The sequence below is a fragment of the Abramis brama genome (genome assembly GCF_963993115.1).
Source record: "Abramis brama genome assembly, chromosome: 20".
Taxonomy (NCBI): Eukaryota; Metazoa; Chordata; class Actinopteri; order Cypriniformes; family Leuciscidae; genus Abramis; species Abramis brama.
In genome coordinates, this window is record NC_139982.1 from 21,325,367 (window position 1) to 21,345,511 (window position 20,145).

The window sequence follows — 20,145 nt, forward strand, 5'->3', positions numbered from 1 at the left end:
TTCAGTTTCTGTTCCACCTAAACTGTATTTTAGCCTGTTAAACTAACCTGAGCGTAGATTTGTGGTGTTAAGGAATTAGTTAATAATTAAATTAACTATAGGAGTTAATAATTTCAGAGTAAGTCAGAATAAATTCAAATGTTACAATTTATTAATTTTCAGGTAAATGTATCATGCCAATTACATAATCAATTCAAAGATAATCAATACAAAACATCAAATGCTCAGAAAAAAAAAACAGAAAAAAAAAAAACAATACAGAAAAATACATAATGCTGAGTGTCTGGATTACATCTAGGGCTGATCTGACTACAAATCACACCTTGAGCCTATTGCAATATTTCTTTACAATTTGCTATTTGAAATGTTAATTTTCAGAAATGTCCTTTGATTTCTCAAAGAGTATACCTTCTCTAAGCCAGACGGCTTGACTCCAGTCTTACATACTCGCTGAACTACAGTGATTGAATGCACTGCCATCATTTTCACTGGCCCTCAAAAATTATAAATATAAATATATTTTTTTGCATATTTTTAAACATTTTATATGAGCCAAAAAAAATCATTAAATGTCAAGTTAGACCTAATCTTAAGTTAGACCTTAACTTGTAGATAACGCACTGAAGCTTTTAGCTATTTTAGAAAACAAAATGTATCGGCCCTGCTTTAGCCCATTTTGTGAGTAACATGGAAACAATCAAAAAGTATAAGATGTGGGTTAATGTATGTATGTATATTTTAATATTCTGAAGAAAATTTTGTAGGTTTATTTATGGAAAATGTATGTTTGTTTAGAAGTTGTCAGATACATTATAAGATTGACATAGATATATGATATGTATTTTCAGATACTCTAGTCAGTAGAAAAAGTGCTAATTGCTTCCTGAGCAGCACTCAAACGATCCAGGCGCTCTCGTAGGTCTTTGCGCCTTCTGCTGACTTCAGAGTCCTCAAACAGGAGCTCGCGCACATTTGCCCCATCCAGTAAACTCAACATGTCAATAGACAGGAGCTCAGCAGTCTGCGTCAACATGAAAAATGAGATCATCATGGGCAGTTGGTCAGCCATTCGTTGCACCACAACCTGAAAGAAGAATAGAGATACTAAGTTACTTCCACATGCACATACACTGCACTGCTATTTGTTTCTGAAAACTAAGAAATTCTACCTCATAATACGCCTCCAGCATATTACTGTACGTGCATTTTTTGTCAAAGATGGGTAACTGATCTTCTGAAAACTTCTCATTCGTAATCTCATTCAAGACCTTCAAGTAGATGGGATCTTGAGTGTAGACCCTGTTTTCCATTTCAAACTGCTCTGAGATCCTCTTCTCCGTCTTTTCTTGCTGGGTTAACTGAATGTTGTTGATTTTGTCCTATGGGCAAAATGAAAAAGTCAAATGAAAAAGTAGAGAGGAAAGAGAACTTGATTAAACTGGAAACTGAATTGGATCCACCAATTAGAAGCAATAATTACCTTAGCAGTGTTTTGAAGGAAAGAGTATTTCCTGAAACACTGATTCACCATGTCAGTCAAATGTGTGATGATGATGTCTTCAGGAGAAATACATCAAGTCAAGAAGACAAACAGCCACAGTTTGTTAAAACTATTAATGTCATTAAATTTGTGATCTAATCTTTTGGTTTTATAATGGAGGCTCTCCACAATAACCATAAAGTCTTTTGTGATGGTACCTTTGGTGGTATTGAGTAATTCAACGGCTGGCTTCTTAAGTTTGGCCACATGTTTTTGCAGAACCGACTCAAACACTCTGTAGTTACTGAATCCAAGCAGTTCCCTCCCTCTGTTATTCTGGCTCAACTCTTTTGAATTGCTGACTTGTTTGGAAACAAAATGGATTTCTTATGAAATTAACTGACTTTTTCATTTTTATCAGAACTCTAAGAAAACAACATCAACAGTGAATTCAAAGTTGTTGCATGTTGTAAATAAACTGACAGGATGTTTTTGTGCTGTTAAGATGATCATTCCACTTCTTGAATTCAACCCGAAGCTGGACAAACAAATTTTTCTCACTCATCTGTTCCCCTGATGATAAAGAGTTGATTTGATCATTGAATCTTTTTAGGGTCTGTGAAGAAATTTTTTTTTTCATTTCATTAGCCTTTTACAATATCATTATACAGCAAAAGTGAATCTTCTGAGGAGGTAAAAGAGGTATTATCTGAACAGAGAACATTTTCAGGGGCTGTTCACACAAGGCATGAGACAAAGCATAGTGGATTTAAACAGAATGAACCTTGCTTTTCAAACATTTACTTCTTTTAACATTTTACTTCTGTTAAGGTAATTGCAAAAAAAAGTGTTCACAATTCTGATTTAATATCTTATTTTTTTCCTACAAAAAAAATTCAAACTTTTTTTTAGAATTGTGAGGTTGTTATTCTGACTTTTTTTCTTGCAAACACACAAAAAAAATTATCTCACAATTTGGACTTTTTCCTGTATTCTGTGTTTTTATCGTTTTAAAGGGCTGCTAATTGTATGGATGAAAGGGTCTGTCTGTTTTACAAAATGCATATTAAGAAATGTTTACATTCCATCTTATAGGGTTCCAGCATCTTGAACCCCTAATCATAATTATCCTAATCAAGAAGATGTGATGACTGGAGGTCCTACTTCAGTGAGGAACTGTTTGGCTCCCTTAAGATCTTCTGGCGGTCCAGTCTCGTACTCCTTAAGCTCATTCTTCACATCCCACAACTGTTTTTTAATCTGCTGATTGAGCTGTGGCAGTGATTTCTGACAAAGATAGGTAAGAAACAATTTGGTTATAGTTTCTCACAAACCACAAATGCAGTTCACCAAATTTAGGACTTTTAGTTTGAGACATTTACAAACTTACTTTGATATGATCAACAAGATTCTGAGTCAGCTTGACAGCAAGACATTTAATAGTCGCTTTATCCTCATTTAATAGGTCTCTGTAGTAGAACAAGAGAAGGCACTTAGTTTAGATGGGGTTTACTTTAGCTCATATAGCCTACTGTAGCTTGGCAAACAGGTATTCTTGAAAAAATAATAATGGTCAAAATGAACATCACAAAAATCTAACATTAAAAAAATATATATATATATATATTTTTTAGGTTTTGGGGGAGTTATACCACATGACATTTTCCAATCTGAACTAACTTTGCCTTGTCACATAAAGGTAAAACATATGAGACTTATTGACCTTGATACAGTCTTAAGGGTCTGCAAGGCTTCTATCTGTGATACATTTTTTTTTTTTTTATTGCATGTACTTTCCATATAGCTATATGATTTTGTGGACAAACTTTTTTCCAAGAATATTAATAAGCAGCAAAGCTCATGTCTTGTGAAAATATTTTTCATTCTTAATTTTTTTTTTTACTTATATCAGGACAGTTGTGTCACCCTGAATGTTTTTTTGTTGTTGTTGTTTTTTTGTTACTTTATGCACCTCAAAACGTAAAATGAATTTGAATTCAGAAATGACATGCTAAAAGTTTAATTATATTATTTTCAGACAGTAACCTGAAATGGTCATGGTTTTGGAAGAAATCACTCTCTATTTGTGTCGCCTCCTCCAGAGGAATGTTCTCATCGATCTGCTGTTGTCCTCTACACTTCACCATGATGTAACCTTTGCGGAGAGGAATCACTTTGTTGTGGACAATAGCCAGAATGTCCTTCTCTGTTCCCCTGTCTATGAGATCTGGCTTGGTCAAAATGGCTGTGAGAATGAAAAAATGTTTTTTGTAAAAAATCCATTTGATGATTTGAAGTCCTCAAATCCTCAAAGATGTTTAATGTTATTAGATGTTTTGTGCGGATCATCTGCTTCATTACCGAGAGTTCTTCTGCCCTCAGGATCTACTTCTTGCGCCATTTTTAATGCTTCTGTTGTTGCAATGTCAGTGTTACAAGGAACCACTACCAGGTTTATAGTCTCTTGCTTCTCAATATATTTCATAATCAGAAGTTTGATCTGCAAGACATGAAGACATAGTTTTAAACTGGATGTCTATGGTACTGAAATGTGGTGCGCAAAATCAGATTATGCTGCTCACCTGGTGTCCAATATCTTGGGGTTGTCCTTTTACTGGGACTCTGGCAATTCCAGGTAGATCGATCAGTGTGAGGTCACACACATCTGGTGACATGACCTCTAAAGTGATGAGCTCATCACATATTCCTACCCCCTTTCCTGCCAGCTCATTCTGGGCTGTACAACACACACACTGCAAAATTAACTGTGTTTATAAAAAAATATGTCCTTTAAAGCAGCATGAGCCTGAAACTTCCCTTTAGCTCTTTCATTGATACAAATGCCCCCTCCCCCCTTTGAAGAAACAGTAGGCTAAATGTTAGAGACAATGATTTGAGACTTTTAAGTACTGAATAAAATGTTTAATTAAAATCATAATTTTAATTAAACATATTTCATTCAGTACTCAAAAGTATCAATAAAAAATAAATAGTTCAATGTAATTTTAATGTTAAAAATTAAAAACACTATTTTACCCAATAATTATATACTCTGCATTTCTCTTAATATTAGCTTAGCAATATGCTAATGACAATATGAATCAATTCCAGTGCAATGATTCATATATGTATACTGTATATATACGTTCTACCAAAGACTTTGTATACATAAAGACAGTTCACTCCTTTTACTTATGAATGGGAGAAAGTGTAACACGCAATATGGCGGAATGAGTCGCACCTTCTAAAGAAAAGAGTCAATCGGCGATTGGTAAAGTCATTGCGTCACTGCAGCTGCCATTAGAAGATCCGATTGCTATAGAAACAGTCAGTGTTATGAGACGCGTGCTTAGGAATCCACATGAGCATTATATTAGCTTGGTCCAGCTTTAAAACATTTTTTTTTTTTTTTGTCATGATACAAGTGTTTAGAAATAAAATTTATGAGACAGTTGTTGTCAAATTTCATTGGTGATTTCAAATATGAAATTCAATCGTAAGCTTTGCACACAGTTTTGGAGATTTCCCATTCAAAGAGATATTAGTTGCCTTAAAGGGACTTTGGCTATACTCGGACTCAGAATTATGCGTTTCTATGGCAACACTTTCAATACCAAAATGAATCTGCAGCAGTCAGGGGGTAAAGCGGACTCTCCAAAAATTCTGAGTTGTAATTATGAGTTTTTAAAAGAAAGGAGTTTTCCTGCAGATTTACTAACCTGCTGCAACATGTTCTTCAACTAATGAAGGATCTCCAAATTCAAATTTCTTCAAATCATAAGATGGATGTGCTACCTTTCCATTTGCCAATTTGCCGGCTTTAATAGGACCTGCAAAATTTCATAATTTAAATTCAGTTGTAAGATTGATCAGTTGCAAAAAAAAACATCAAGTTAAGAACGCAAAAGAGACTGCAAGCAATTTATAAACCTGCAACAAATGACGAATCCACAAATTCAGTCCTCTTTTTACGGTAGGATAGAACAGCCTTCCATTTGGCTCCACCAGTAACCTTCTTCAGCCTCAGCTCCAGTGGACATCTGGTGACAATTCCTATAACAAACACAGTCCAGTTAGCAACCAAGAAAACTGACAGTGGAAAATGGTGTGACAACAGTGCATGTGTTGACAAAAGTAATCATTATTTAATTCTTAAGGCCCATTCACACCATGGGCGATAACGATAGCGATAAAGATGTCTAAAAAACAATTCTATGTATGTAAATGAATAGCAGAGTCCAAACCACAACTATATGGATATTAATGGCACAGAGAAAATATATTGTTGCAATCACTTTCAGAGTGTTTATTCCAGCTGATAAACTATAAAAACTTTGAAAGCCAATTTTTGTCTTTTTCAGTTTTGTTTTCTTTATTGATTTGTTAATACTAACTGCATAAAATGTGGCACAGGTGTGTATTTTTATTCGATTTTTACTATTTCACCCCCATTTCCTTTAAAAAAATAGTTCCTCTCAGCGCCTTTTGGACAAAAATGCAATTTTTAATCCCAGTGCCATTTAACTATAAAATAATGCAATCTTTATTAAGAGGCTTTCATTCTGTTGGCAAGGCTTCAACATTTTACTATTTTTTACCAGATGGTGCCATTTTTTCAGGTTTGGCCTACAGTGGGGAGAACAAGTATTTGATACACTGCCGATTTTGCAGGTTTTCCTACTAACAAAGCATGTAGAGGTCTGCAATTGTTATCATAGGTACACTTCAGCTGTGAGAGACGGAATCTAAAACAAAAATCCAGAAAATCACATTATATGATTTTTAAATAATTAATTTGCATTTTATTGCATGACATAAGTATTTGATCACCAACCAACCAGTAAGAATTCCGGCTCTCACAGACCTGTTAGTTTTTCTTTAAGAAGCTCTCCTGTTCTCCACTCATTACCTGTATTAACTGCACCGGTTTGAACTCGTTACCTGTATAAAAGACACCTGTCCACACACTCAATCAAACAGACTCCAACCTCTCCACAATGGCCAAGACCAGAGAGCTGTGTAAGGACATCAGGGATAAAATTGTAGACCTGCACAAGGCTGGGATGGGCTACAGGACAATAGGCAAACAGCTTAGTGAGAAGGCAACAACTGTTGGTGCAATTATTAGAAAATGTAAGAAGTTCAAGATGATGGTCAATCTCCCTCAGTCTGGGGCACCATGCAAGATCTCACCTCGTGGGGCATCAATGATCATGAGGAAGGTGAGGGATCAGCCCAGAACTACACGGCAGGACCTGGTCATTGACCTGAAGAGAGCTGGGACCACAGTCTCAAAGAAAACCATTAGTAACACACTACGCCGTCATGGATTAAAATTCTGCAGCGCACGCAATGTCCCCCTGCTCAAGCCAGCGCATGTCCAGGCCCGTCTGAAGTTTGCCAACGACCATCTGGATGATCCAGAGGAGGAATGGGAGAAGGTTATGTGGTCTGATGAGACCGAAATAGAGCTTTTTGGTCTAAACTCCACTCGCCGTGTTTGGAGGAAGAAGAAGGATGAGTACAAACCCAAGAACACCATCCCAACCGTGGATGGGGCCATGTATCGCAAGATCTTGGCCAACAACCTCCTTCTCTCAGTAAGAGCACTGAAAATGGGTCGTGGCTGGGTCTTCCAGCATGACAACGACCCGAAACACACAGCCAGGGCAACTAATGAGTGGCTCCGTAAGAAGCATCTCAAGGTCCTGGAGTTGCCTAGCCAGTCTCCAGACTTGAACCCAATAGAAAATCTTTGGAGGGAGCTGAAAGTCCGTATTGCCCAGCGACAGCCCCGAAACCTGATGGATCTGGAGAAGGTCTGTATGGAGGAGTGGGCCAAAATCCCTCCTGCAGTGTGTGCAAACCTGGCCAAGAACTAGAGGAAAGGTATAATCTCTGTAATTGCAATCAAAGGTTTCTGTACCAAATATTAAGCTCTGCTCTGATGTATCAAATACTTATGTCATGCAATAAAATGCAAATTAATTACTTAAAAATCATACAATGTGATTGTCTGGATTTTTGTTTTAGATTCCGTCACTCACAGTTGAAGAGTACCTATGATAAAAATTACAGACTTCTACATGCTTTGTAAGTGGGAAAACCTGAAAAATCAGCAGTGTATCAAATACTTGTTCTCCCCACTGTATAAAGCAAATACTCGCTTTATTCCTGTTTTCTGCTTTGTCATATTATAGAGCCAATTGGATCAATTATGTAGCGATAATTGTGTGGATGTGTTGGTATGGATGTCAGAGTGTGGTTTGTATGTGTGTAATAAAAAACAAATGTGCTTGTAATATTTGAGAGAAAAACTCAACTGAAAAACGAGTTTTGCTGGCATTTAATGGGGAAAATCTGTTACTGCGCCCAAACAAAATCTTACTGAAAGCTCTCTTTTTTTTAGATATCAGAGTTCAACATGTTTCATAAAATATATATTTTATATAAAATAATGTTCATAATGTTCATAAATCATTTTCATAAACTTAAACTTCATAACTTTTTTTTTTTTTTCCACTTTTTTCCACTTTTTTAACTTCAGCAAAAATGAGACCAAACTTAAGTCTGTGTTCCCAAGCTTAAAATTTGTAAGACAGTTTTTTGACACAGACATTTGTGTCCACTATAGGACATATGTGTAACTTTTTTTAATTGATGCACAAGAGTTAAGAGCTCAAGCATTTAAAGTGGCAGACTACAAAACTGAAGTGTGCGCTTATAATAAACAGAACATTATTATGGACGTTAATATAATTATCGTTATAGCTATCATTAAAGTTATGGTTCTTGGTGTGAACAGGCCTTCAGAATTCAACTTGAACATACGACCCGTTCCAGAATTGCGGGTACATTTCAAGTAGAGAAAGAAAACAAAAATAGGAATAATTATTCTTTTAAACTTTTTTATTTTCATGGAACACACTTTAAATTTAATATTTTCGATATTTGCTGATCTTAAACTTGTAAGATTTAAAATATTAATTCTGAAAATCAATGTACTAACAGAAAAAGCTGTCAATTCTGTTATAGACAAATTGGGTCAAACATATACAGTTAACATATGTAACACAATTAAAAACCATGTCTTCCCTAAGATAACTTTTATCTCTTCTTCCATTAATTCAACTTTAAGCCTAATAAGATAGAGACTTTTTGTTTTGGAGTACAAATATCAACATGTTTAACTAAAAAGTTGCAAAGATGGTATGCATTTTCATTAAACATAGCTTTAAAAATGAATAAAATCCTTTAAAATTCCATGTAGTAAGAATACTAGTTATGCTAATCAGCTTCTGATCAATTTGTTGACAATAAAACACACTTTACCTTTACACCTGCTTGTTGATGCAAATATCTGATTAGCCAATCTAATGAAAGTTGTTTGTTGCTGCCAGACCAACTTTCTGCTGTGATATGCAGATGGTAGGGTCAGACTTTGGCATAAACAATTTGAATTCATGGATCCATCCTACCTTTCAGGCTGGAAGTGCAATAGAGCAAAACTGGAGAGGTGTAGGCTACCTAAAATGGTCATTGTGTTTATATGAATTTCCAATACCAAAGGGGAGTAAACCAGTTCTCACCGCTTCCTCTTGGTAATGCAACTCCAGACAGCGCTTCCAACACCGAGCTTTTCCCAGAACTCTGATCTCCGATCACTGCAATAGTCGGTAATGCCAAGTCCTTCTGAATGCCAACAGACCGCAGAGTGTCGATCAGATCAATGTATGGACGAATGCTCTCCTCTAAATGACTGTGAACTGCTCCCTTCATTTGCTCACTATAAAGATAAAAACATACATTTGTAGACGTATATAAACAAATCTCATTATTCCACAGTATTAATTCAGTTTTTAGGCATTAATTCAGCTTAATGGTACAGGTTTTCTTTCTTCAAAAATCACATGGTAACATTATTTCTAATATATTGGAAATAATCTTATTATTGTGGTCGTCTGAGGGCACTATGCCCTTTGTAATATCTTATCTGAGTGCAAAGTGCTGCTTGGACAAGATAATTTCAATACTAAAAATAATAAATGCATACATTATTGTACACTTGTTGAGATCTGTTTATTATTGTTTGGAGGTTTTTAAATTTCTTTGGGCTTCATCCTGCTCACCACAATCATTTATTGTATTATTATACCATCAATTAAGCCACAAAGCTGCATGGACGTATGTATAATTACAATATAAAGTTATCATAATTGGCATAAATAACCCTTTCAGTTTAAAATATTCTAGCTGAGCCCCCAGCGTGTGTTTAAGGCAACAGTTATTTTAGAACGTTTCACCTTATTATTTTCATGGCATGGTCATGCTTGTCTCGTGGAACACCACCCGTTCCCTTTCGAGAGGTCTCTCGTATTGCGTAAGGTTAGCTTACGCTATGGGAAAACTCCTTTTCTCGAGAATATTGAAGCCAAATCTTTAAAGCTACACTGTCATTTTTTAAGTTGATTCTTAGCAAAAAACATTTTGTTCTTTCAAAATGATATGTGCTCATTAATGTGGAATTACTTCTACCAACTAATCAAGTATTCTCGTAAGTGTATAATCTGCCATTTAGAATACATACGAGCGAGTCGCTCGAATGGCGGCAGCCATGTTGCGCCTCCATCTTGAAAATACATTAGACAAAGAGGGACATACCTGGAAATTCAAGCTTCGCCTTTTGCGTTTTTACAGTCAGTGGCACCATGACAAATGCGAGGGGGAGATTACTCATGACTATTCAGTTGGTAGTCATAAACAATTTCACTGCTAGATGGGAGAAAATCCTACACAGTGTAGCTTGAAAATGCAGTGCAGCTGCACAGCATACACAGACGAACTACGAATACGGTCATTGGCTGTGCTGCAGCAACTGCACGAACCTATGGCGATGCGGCTCAGACGCACGAACCAATCAGGGCACTTCGCGCCCTAGCATGTCAGAGCCTGCCAGAATGGGCGTGTCCAAAGGCTATAAAGCGCTCATTCCCCGCCAAGGAACTCAGATTTTATCTCCTTCAGCAAACTTCCACAAAATTCCACATTCCAAAGTTCCACATTTGCTGCTATCCAACACGAAAACTTTAAGGCAGGTTTTGGATGCAGCAAAGCCTTTCACAATATTGTTTTCTTCATCTGAGATAACTCCAAATTTCTCCCACACACTGTGTGAGTGCGCTGTGCTCTCCGCTCCGTGTTCACAGCTATCTAACCTTGCTTTCTTGAATACACCCCTGTTCCTTTCCTCTAAAACAAAGGTAAACAATATCTTGACTCAGAAGTAATATAAATACTAGATGGAAATAATATCTATAATATTTCAGTTGAGAGACATTATCTGAATCCGGTGCTGCATCCTTTAGGCGAGTTAAATCCTAAGAGGGTTGGGGACGCAACACTACTTTAGCCTATACCCTGGGATATATTTTGTCTGTATTATTATTATTATTATTATTATTATTATTAAGCAGGATACATGTATGGTATGTCAAATGTCTTTCAAAATCATTAAAACGACATTTAAATTCTCATTTCTTTATTCTCTTTTGGCTCTGCAAGCGTTTCTAAGCCGTGTTTAGCACTAATGTCCACTGAAAACATTTTTGTTTGCTTTTTCTGAACATGTGCATGTATTGTCAGATTGATTTTTTTCTTAATTAGCTAGTCTATTTGCATGTTTTCTTAAATTACAGCACACTGAGCTCGAAGGGCCACTGTATTTGTCAATAAAATGAATCTCCTATTAGTTCCAGAGTCCCGTGTCTGGCCATTTTTAAATTAAACAGTTGTTTTGTCTGAGTGACACACACAAAAGTAAAGACTCATAACTCCAAAACTATAAAAAGGAGTCAAAAGGTAGGTATCGTTTGATAGAACACACTTCAGATTTTTTGAAAATATAAATTACATTTGGACATTCTCCTGTCGAGAAACTTCTGATAAAAGACAAAAAATATTTATAATTTTTATTATGATTTTGCATATCTTTCTTGTTTGACATGCAATAACTCGGGAAGGAAATATGGTAGGGGAAAAATACAGCATTTGGAACAAAGGTAGCCTTTTTGTTTAGTCCTCACACATTTGGAAGGCAATACAAAAAAAAAAATTCTGAGTGACATACACAAAACTAAAGACTCATAACTTCAAAACTATAGCAAGGAGAGTCAAAAGGTATGTATCGTTTGAAAGAACACTTTTAAAAATATATATATAATTTTTATGATGATTTTGCATATCTTTCTTATTTTACATGGAATAACTCAGGAAGGAAATAAGGTAGGAGGAAAATTCTTTTTTGGTGAAGTCCCTCTACATGTGAGCTGCATATGGATGTGGTGATTGGATAAAGGAATCAAAATTGATAGCATTTGGAACCAGGATAACCTTTTTGTTGAGTCCTTGACGCCCCCTCATGGGCATTTTTAAAATTGTTTCTCCATGAAGAATATTTTGTCATAAAAGCAATAGATTACACTGTTAGACATTTTATCGTATTTTTGCGGTAACTTACTGGCAGCACTATTGCCAGTAAGTTACCGTAAGTTCCCCTTTACAGTAGCTTACTGTAAATGTGTTTTACGGTATGATGCCCTTACTGCAATTTAACTTTACAGTAAGATGCCCTTACCGCAATTTAATTTTACAGTAAGATGCCCTTACCGCAATTTCATTTTACAGTAAGATGCCCTTACCGCAATTTCATTTTACAGTATGATGCCCTTACCGCAATTTCATTTTACGGTATTATGCCCATTTTACACTATTTTATTATTTATATTTTACATGAATGCTATTGAATTTAATAAATTCCAAAAAAGCGACTTGAGTCCATGTACATCAGCATATTCTTTATTCACTCTCACAATCAATTACATCCATTTTATTTATTGTGATGCAACATTAGGCAAGGCAGTTTTATTTATATAGCATGTGATACACTTTGGCAATTAAAAGTGCTTTACACAGTAAGGAATTGAAATAATCCCAAAATAAAAGCAAGGAAAATTAAAGTGCCCCTATTATGGATTTTTGAAAATGACCTTTCATGTAGTGTGTAACAGCTCTAAGGCCTCATTTACAAGTGAAATGAAACCCAATTCTGATTTTTTGCTCATATGTGACACGGATCGGATGTGTTCTATGATAGTGTAAACAGAAAGAAAAAAAAAACACATGCATTCAGATATTTCGAGATTGGTTTCAGGCCTCATTCATATGTGGAAATAAATCAGATATAAATCGGATATGTGCCAATGCGACTGTCATGTAAACAGGCTGATCGGATTTTCTGAGGCATTAGGCTACTTCTCCTAATTCTCCGACAAGAGCAACCCCGATGCGCATCCGCAAAGGGACGGATGGCCTGTCGAAACGTTGTGTCATAGTAGGAGAGGAATGTGGACAAACATTGACACAACATATCAAAGGTTGGCTTGCTCATCCTAAAATTTCGGTCCCACTGCTTCTCGTTAAAGCTCGCCACAATATGCTCCTACCAGTCCTGAGATCTCTCTCGCACACAATAACTGAAGCATATGCACGCGCTGTACGCAGTAAACCAATCACAACAGACTGAGCTGTCTGGCCAGTAGCATGTGGAAAGAAGTGATTTAGAGAGATTGATTCATCTGACGAGCCGTTTAAGAATCTTTGAAAAAATGTGGTGATGTGCAAATGTATATTATGAGAAAATTAAACAGTTTTCTTTTTTTTTTTACCTTTGATGCACGTAAACCTGTTGTAGGTAAGTGTTGTAGTAAATAGCATAATAGGGGCACTTTAAAACAGTTATAAAAACAATTAAAAAAGATGTACAGTACAGTTATAAAATGAATTAAAAGAGTAAAAATACATAGATAAACTTCTCATCTGGCAATACACCGGTCTATCATATTTTTCACAACTCCCAGATTTACTCTGAGATTTTCCCATGGTGATTACACTGTGTCTGTGGTGTTCTTGCGGCACGCCTAAGAAAAAAAAAAAACGATTCCCTAAAATCGTACATGAGAAGCTCTAGGACTGACTCACGGGGTAACCTCGGGTTCACTTCCCCATCAGTCCGCACCCCAAAGATTTGTCCGGAAGCTCTAGGAATGGAATCGATCCAGTCCACACCCCACAGAACCTCGAGTTTAATTACACGTCAAAATCACTACTTCACCACAGACAGAGGTCATCAGCATGGTTTCATCTCTCAATTTCCCCAATTAAGCAATTTATGTTTGTCTCTTACCCAATTCGCAGTGCCATTTGAGTTCAGTTTAGAATCAAAAGGAGGATGCAAAAAGAGAACTGAATTCATAACAAATCAAAGCAGGGATCATGACAATACGCAAAAAAAGCATGAAGCATGAAAAAGCATCCCAGTTGGTCTTGACTGGCCTCCATACGGTAAACCACTGATGGCTGATCTGAAAAAACAAAACAAAACAAAAAACAGAGAAAATGTGTGAGAAATGGTCATGAGTTTATTTAATCTAAATTTGTTCATAGACAGACGAGGAATCAACTTGTGCAACAGCAGTTATTACCAGTCGAGTTAGTTTAAATAGTATAGCTTTATTGCACATCCCTTGTTAGGGAACTCTATTAATTGCCTGAATGTACAATTACGTTAAAGGTACGCTGAGTAACTTTATGACCCTTCAAACTTAAATCTGAAATAGAAAGCTTTTGTAACATTACAAATGTTTTTACTGTCACTTTAGGTCAATTTAATGGATCCTTGCCGAATTAAAGTATTAATTTCATTCAACAACCAAAAAAAATAAAATAAAAAATACTTACTGAACAGTAGTGATTTCTATTTCAGATAAATGCTGTTCTTTTGAACTTTCTATTCAAAGAATCCTGAAAAAGAAGTGTACAACTGAAAAAAATCAGAAATGTTTCTTGATTCACACAAGTGCTCCTAAAAAAAGTTATGCTGCAAGTACTGCATTACAATATGTTAATCACATAATGCATCTGATAGTTAACTTAGTCAAAACATACTTACAAAGCCAAAGATGCTCAGTGCTGAGGCTCTTAAAAGAGCCTTTGGGCTGTAGTTAGCTCCTGTTGACACAAGGAAAAGAGAGAAATAGAAGAAACATTATTTTTCAGCAATGATTATTGGCAAATGACTAGCCTATATGTTATGAACATGATAAATGACAGATATAGGATGACTGCTAGATTTATCAATTACACAATCAGATGACAGTTTTACCAATAATTGGCATAGAATTAAAAACAAATATATTTTGCAATGAATATTTTTGAATTAGTCTGCCTTTACATTGCTTTAAATGCCTTACTATTTTAACATGTAATATTCAGTCCTGTGCAGAGTGAATCCAGAATTTATACGTAGCTGTCACATCTCTTACATCGTGTCTACACTTTGTTAATGAGAGTTTTCGCTAGCCTGCATAATTCGGCACTGAATAAAAACTCCTGCGTCCTCCAGAGCTCGAAAACAAATAAGCACAAATAATGCACTGGAGCGTTTGGTTTGGCAAATCTGTTTCGCCAATATATTATAACAGTATCAATCGAGGCTTGCGTTTGAGGGTGCATAGCACCCACATAGTACCGGGCCTGGGGCAGAGAGAGCGCGAGAGAGTGCCTTTGAGAAAACGCGCTAGGCCTAACTTAACGTAACGTTACTTCAAAACGCCACACATTTAACTGACGAGTAAAATATGTCATAACTGGTCGTAAAAAGAACAGAAAACCTTTGTTTGTGTAAATATTAGATTGGGTCCATCTACTGGAAAAGGCACAGTCAGTCAATTCTATGGCATTTAATGGGATATTAAAGCGGCAGTTTCGAGGAAAATTAGACTGTCCTGTGAGTGAGCTGTTATTAAAAGCCTATTAGAATTTATTATTTACTTTCTTCATAAATTTAGTTATATTTAATTGATATTGGTAATGGTTTACTTTGTAAAAGTAACTTATAAAATAAATTTGTTCAGTAAAAAGTACTTACCTCAGAAAACCCTCCAGCTGGCGTCTAGCCATCCACTCTCAGCAGGGACGTCCGTTATGAGCGCGCACTCGACACGTGACGTCACACAAACCTCAGTTTACATTCCGCCAGGTTGTTGCGCAGGCTTTGCAACAATTTAAATTTTGTGAGGTGTAAGCAAAGTTTATATATATGAAGTTTATATTAATTTGAAATAAAATAAAAATACATTTATATTATTTATATTGCCTGTATGGGAACCAGTTGTGAATTTTTGTACATAATAGGTCTATTTATTACATATATATTGTACAATATATTTATTTATTTATTTTGTTATTGGAGAAAATGCTAATATAAAAATTACTCTGGTCTCTCACTAAGAACTAATTTTAAATCCTTCCATCCACGTTTTTTTAATTATTATTATTTATTTTATTTAACTTTTAAACATCCAGTGTTTCATAATCCAAAAATTAAAAATGAGAATGCAGATTCATGCTTTTCATCTGCAGAACAAGATGGGGGGGGGGGGGGATATAAAACATTATCATATGATATTTTAATGCCTAAAACATAAAAACAATATGCATATACAAACTTCAAAAAAATAATTTACAGTAACACTACTGCTTTTGCGTAAACAGTAAAGTACTGTAAATTCCCTATACAGTAAGTTACTGTAAATTTCATAAGAAATACCCATAATGCAGTGCATATTACAGTAGTTAACCGTAAATAATATAAGTGGTATTTTACTGGGCTTTTTTGGTGGTATTTTTAAGTGGGTAAAGTCTAACAGTGTATGTTCATTTTGGGCTCATTTTAATTGTAATAATATGCTGTAAAACTATGTGCCATTTTCAACGATCTGTGTATGTTTCATGAGCTGTATGATGTTTTTGACACATTTCAGTACATAGTACAAAAAAATATTTTATAGATTATGAAAAAAAGATATTGTATTTATCAGAAAATAACTCAGCAATACTTAAGAGTTTTTCAAATTGGTTACATTCACTGTAAAGTTCAGACTCTAAGCTTTCAAATGACACCAATTCTGCCATGACCATGCCCCACATAACCATAAAACTATATCAAATATAACTATACATTACACTCAGGATCGCCAAAAAGTCAGTCATAACATAGCGGCTGAAAAAATTATCTGTCGTTTACAGTGTTCGAATTGTGTCAAAGCTCTTGGGGGGGGTTTTGTGGGTTGAGCTCGGTACCTCTAGGGGGGTCCGGGGGTCCGGGGGTTTAAAGATACATTTTAAAGATAAATTCATTAATCTGGTGCACTTTGAGTCTCCCGAATCTGCTGTTAAAAATAAATAATCCACCCGCCAACCTCCCGAACCTATGATATTCTCTGATTTAGATATCTGCATCTGATCATCACATTTCAATTATTCAAATTCTCAGGATTAAGCATGATAATATGATAAAATATCACACTGAAGTAGGCTGATTTAAAAATAAGATTTACTTAAAATAAAAGTTCTTCTTTTGTCAAAATTACTTTTCCCGCCTAAACAGAGGCTTTACTCCCTTCAAAATTAAATTGTCAATGTTTCATTACATCACTGTTGGAAAACACTCTTTAAGAATCTGATAAGAGTGTTTTCCAACAGTGAGATGTAATGAAACATTGACAATTGAATTTTGATCAGAATAATTGTTTTAGCTTTATAAAGGGCATTTCTTTCCCTAATTTTTACTCTCTATAGCCTACTCTTTCCCTACTCTCAGGGAACTGAGGTTATGTTAGTAACCGAGTAGGCTACGTTATTTCTTATTTTATTTTTTTGATATTGAAAATTGTTTTAATCAGGGCATTTATCCGGTTTGGGCAAGTAGCCTACAATTCTCTTTCACTTGTCCTTTAAAAAAACACACGCACGTCACGTGTCCCGGACACCAGCGTTATGGCACCATATATTGGATTCTTATTTCTGTGCCCCTGAGTATGATTTAGAATGTTCAGTGACGTCACAGAACTGCCAGATTCAAACCTGATCCAAACTGCTTTCGCGCGTTGGCTGGCGCTGAGGCAGAGACGGTGTTGTGCCGAACTCTCTGAACTGCAGCGCTCATCTCGTTATAGATCAAGATAATTTATAAAGTTTTTTAAACGAAGAATCGTAAAATCAGATAGTTGACATGGTAAGCAAGTTTGTGAATATTTTTAATAAAAAAGGAAAAACGAAATAAAACGAATAGCGATACGTCTGTCAGTTATTGTGGCTGCGGTGTGTCACGTGCAAGGTGTCAGTTAAAATATTTTTAACTTACGCGTGAAAGGGTTGATTTAAAAAAAAATGTATATTCTAAATAAACAACAACAGCCCAAGTTTAGTAAAACATTTTTTATTGAGACTATAAAAAATAATTCTGCATCCATTTTTAGGTGTGCCAGCTGCCACTGTGGGTGGCACCGGCACACCCTGGCACACCCGTGGCCACTGGATGAGAGATTTGTTTTTTTTAGCTAAGTATGCATCATTTCGTGAGGAATATCCCAGCAAACACATTTACGTTGTGGCAACGTCTGTGGCACGTTGCATTTATTTTGTGCCACGTCGCTGTATACGTGCTCGCAACATTGTAACAACGTAGAATTGTAAGACGCGACAGGGCTGTAGCAACGTTGTTGCGCGACATTCAGCAACTGAGAGATGACATTCTGACAATTTTTTGTTTTTATGCTAGATATATATATATATGTATATATATATATACATTTTTCATGATCGATGTATGTTTTATGAAGATACAAGTAAAAAGGCCAAGTCTAAGCTACTTTGCTTGGCTGCGTATGTGGATTTTTTTGTGTTAGAACTCCATGAGGAATATCTTTAGTTCTGAGTGATGGATTATGTTTGGACTCATTTTAAATTGTAAGCATCTGCTGTAAATAATGATGTGTCATTTTCCACAATCGGAGCATGTTTCATTAAGTTACGAGTGGAGTAGGAGCTTACGAGTTTAAGGGGTTAACCATCTCTGAATAAGTAATGTTTAATTGTTTTTATTGACTTTTTATTATTATTTTTATTATTATTATTATTATTATTATTAATTAAGTAGATTAACTGTTTTCTGCTAATAATAGAGTTATTATTACTCAATTTTTAAAAGTAATGTGTAATGTATTGAGAAATATTAGGTAGACTTTCATTTAGTAGCCTAGCTGTTAAATTCAGGTACTCCTTACTCAAAAATATAGGATGAAACTTACCCAAACAAAATGAGTGCAAATTTTTACCTCACTTTTATTGAGTAGATTCTATAGGTTTTTTAAACAGTGTATGTATATTTTGTGCAACATTTGCAACTGCTCTTTATCACTTAATTTGAAGCGCTACAATTTAAAATAAAAAATAAAAAAGCTCTGTAAACACTTGCATTTTTGCAACACTATAAGTGTGTCTGTGTCCCATCGGGTAATCAAAAGTTCTACACACTCTTGCAGTCCAAATACAGGAAATACATAATGTAGATATAAGCATCAAGTGCAAAGACCGCAAGTGCGTGTTTGGTCAGGCCCATAGAACATATTCATAACAGCGCCATCTTTGCCATTTTTAACATTTGCAACTGTTCTTTATCACTTAATTAGAACTAAGCGCTACAATTTAAAATTAAAATAAAAAAGCTCTGTAAACACTTGCATTTTTGCTACACTATAAGTGTGTCTGTGTCCCATCGGGTAATCAAAAGTTCTACACGCACTTGCAGTCCAAACACTTAACACAAGTGCGTATTTGGTCAGGTCCATAGAACATAGGCTATTCATAACAGCGCCATCTTTGCCATTTTTAACAGGAATTATTGTGATGCTGTGAGGGACAGACATTCATCCCTTCAGAGGGTTGTATTATTTTATGTGTTTTTGGATTGTTCTGAATTGTTTTGAAACACTGCAAAAATATATTTCTGAAAATTTTCAGCCGACAAAAACTCCATTAAAAAATGAGCTATGTAAAATTATAAGTGATCTAGGAGCTTTATGCAGCTTTTTACAGCGAATGCTACTGAAAAAACGGTAAGTCTATTCCTCACAGCCTCGCTTTTAATACTTGTCATGGCGCTAGTCTGAAAAAGGTCTATAGTACACTCAAGTGACCTGCCCTAATCAACTCACATTGCCTTGTACATTTCTTTTTCTTTTCTTTTTTACATCTAGATAACAAGAAATTAACATGGCATGTACAAATATTTCTACATAAATAAATAAAAAACAATTTAATAAATAATTCAGCAAAAGTTTAATAATAAGCAAATAAAATATACTAACCTTTCATTTTGAGAACTGTCACTATCTTCATCATCATCATCATTAGCATTTATTCGACGTGAAGATGAGAATAAAGAAGGTAAGCCTGAAGTAAACATTTTCTGGATAAACAAGGAAATTAAAAAATCAGTTCTGAGAAAAGATAATGTTCTTAGTTTTAGATGCCTCTTGTAAATTGTATAATTTAGGTTTCAGCCAGAGCATTTGAGGTGATGCTGAAGAGAAATCAAAATGAGTTTAAATTTATATTTAAGACTGAATTTATAGTGAAACACTCCCATGTTAACAATGCAAATGCAAACAGAGGTAGAACACGTGACAGACAGGTGTGGTGTAAGACTGGAAAAACTGGAAGAGCAACCCAGTCTCACGGCAGTTTGTGATATGGTCACGTAATTT

General features: G+C 35.4%; 1 protein-coding gene across 1 annotated transcript; it reads right to left on the reverse strand.

Annotated features, from left to right (window-relative positions):
- Nucleotides 1-129: 129 nt before the first annotated feature.
- On the reverse strand, nt 130-20,081 carry LOC311071049 (interferon-induced GTP-binding protein Mx3-like). Its single transcript, XM_084095263.1, has 14 exons — nt 19,747-20,081; nt 9,070-9,266; nt 5,411-5,533; nt 5,200-5,310; nt 4,063-4,217; nt 3,842-3,980; nt 3,527-3,725; nt 2,871-2,949; nt 2,645-2,767; nt 1,964-2,096; nt 1,699-1,842; nt 1,481-1,557; nt 1,170-1,379; nt 130-1,084 (listed from the first exon to the last, which is right to left on the reverse strand). The coding sequence occupies exons 1-14, from the start codon at nt 19,842-19,844 to the stop codon at nt 854-856; spliced, it is 2,019 nt and encodes a 672-aa protein (XP_083951389.1). The 5' UTR covers nt 19,845-20,081; the 3' UTR covers nt 130-853.
- Nucleotides 20,082-20,145: the final 64 nt, after the last annotated feature.

Excerpts from the sequence above, each read along its gene's own strand:
- LOC311071049 (XM_084095263.1), bottom strand. The coding sequence starts at position 19,844 with ATGTTTACTTCAGGCTTACCTTCTTTATTCTCATCTTCACGTCGAATA. Across the intron at positions 2,097-2,644 it reads CCAAACAGTTCCTCACTGAA|ACCCTAAAAAGATTCAATGA; the intron begins GTAGGACCTCCA and ends ATTTCTTCACAG. Across the intron at positions 1,558-1,698 it reads ATTACTCAATACCACCAAAG|ACATCATCATCACACATTTG; the intron begins GTACCATCACAA and ends TTTCTCCTGAAG.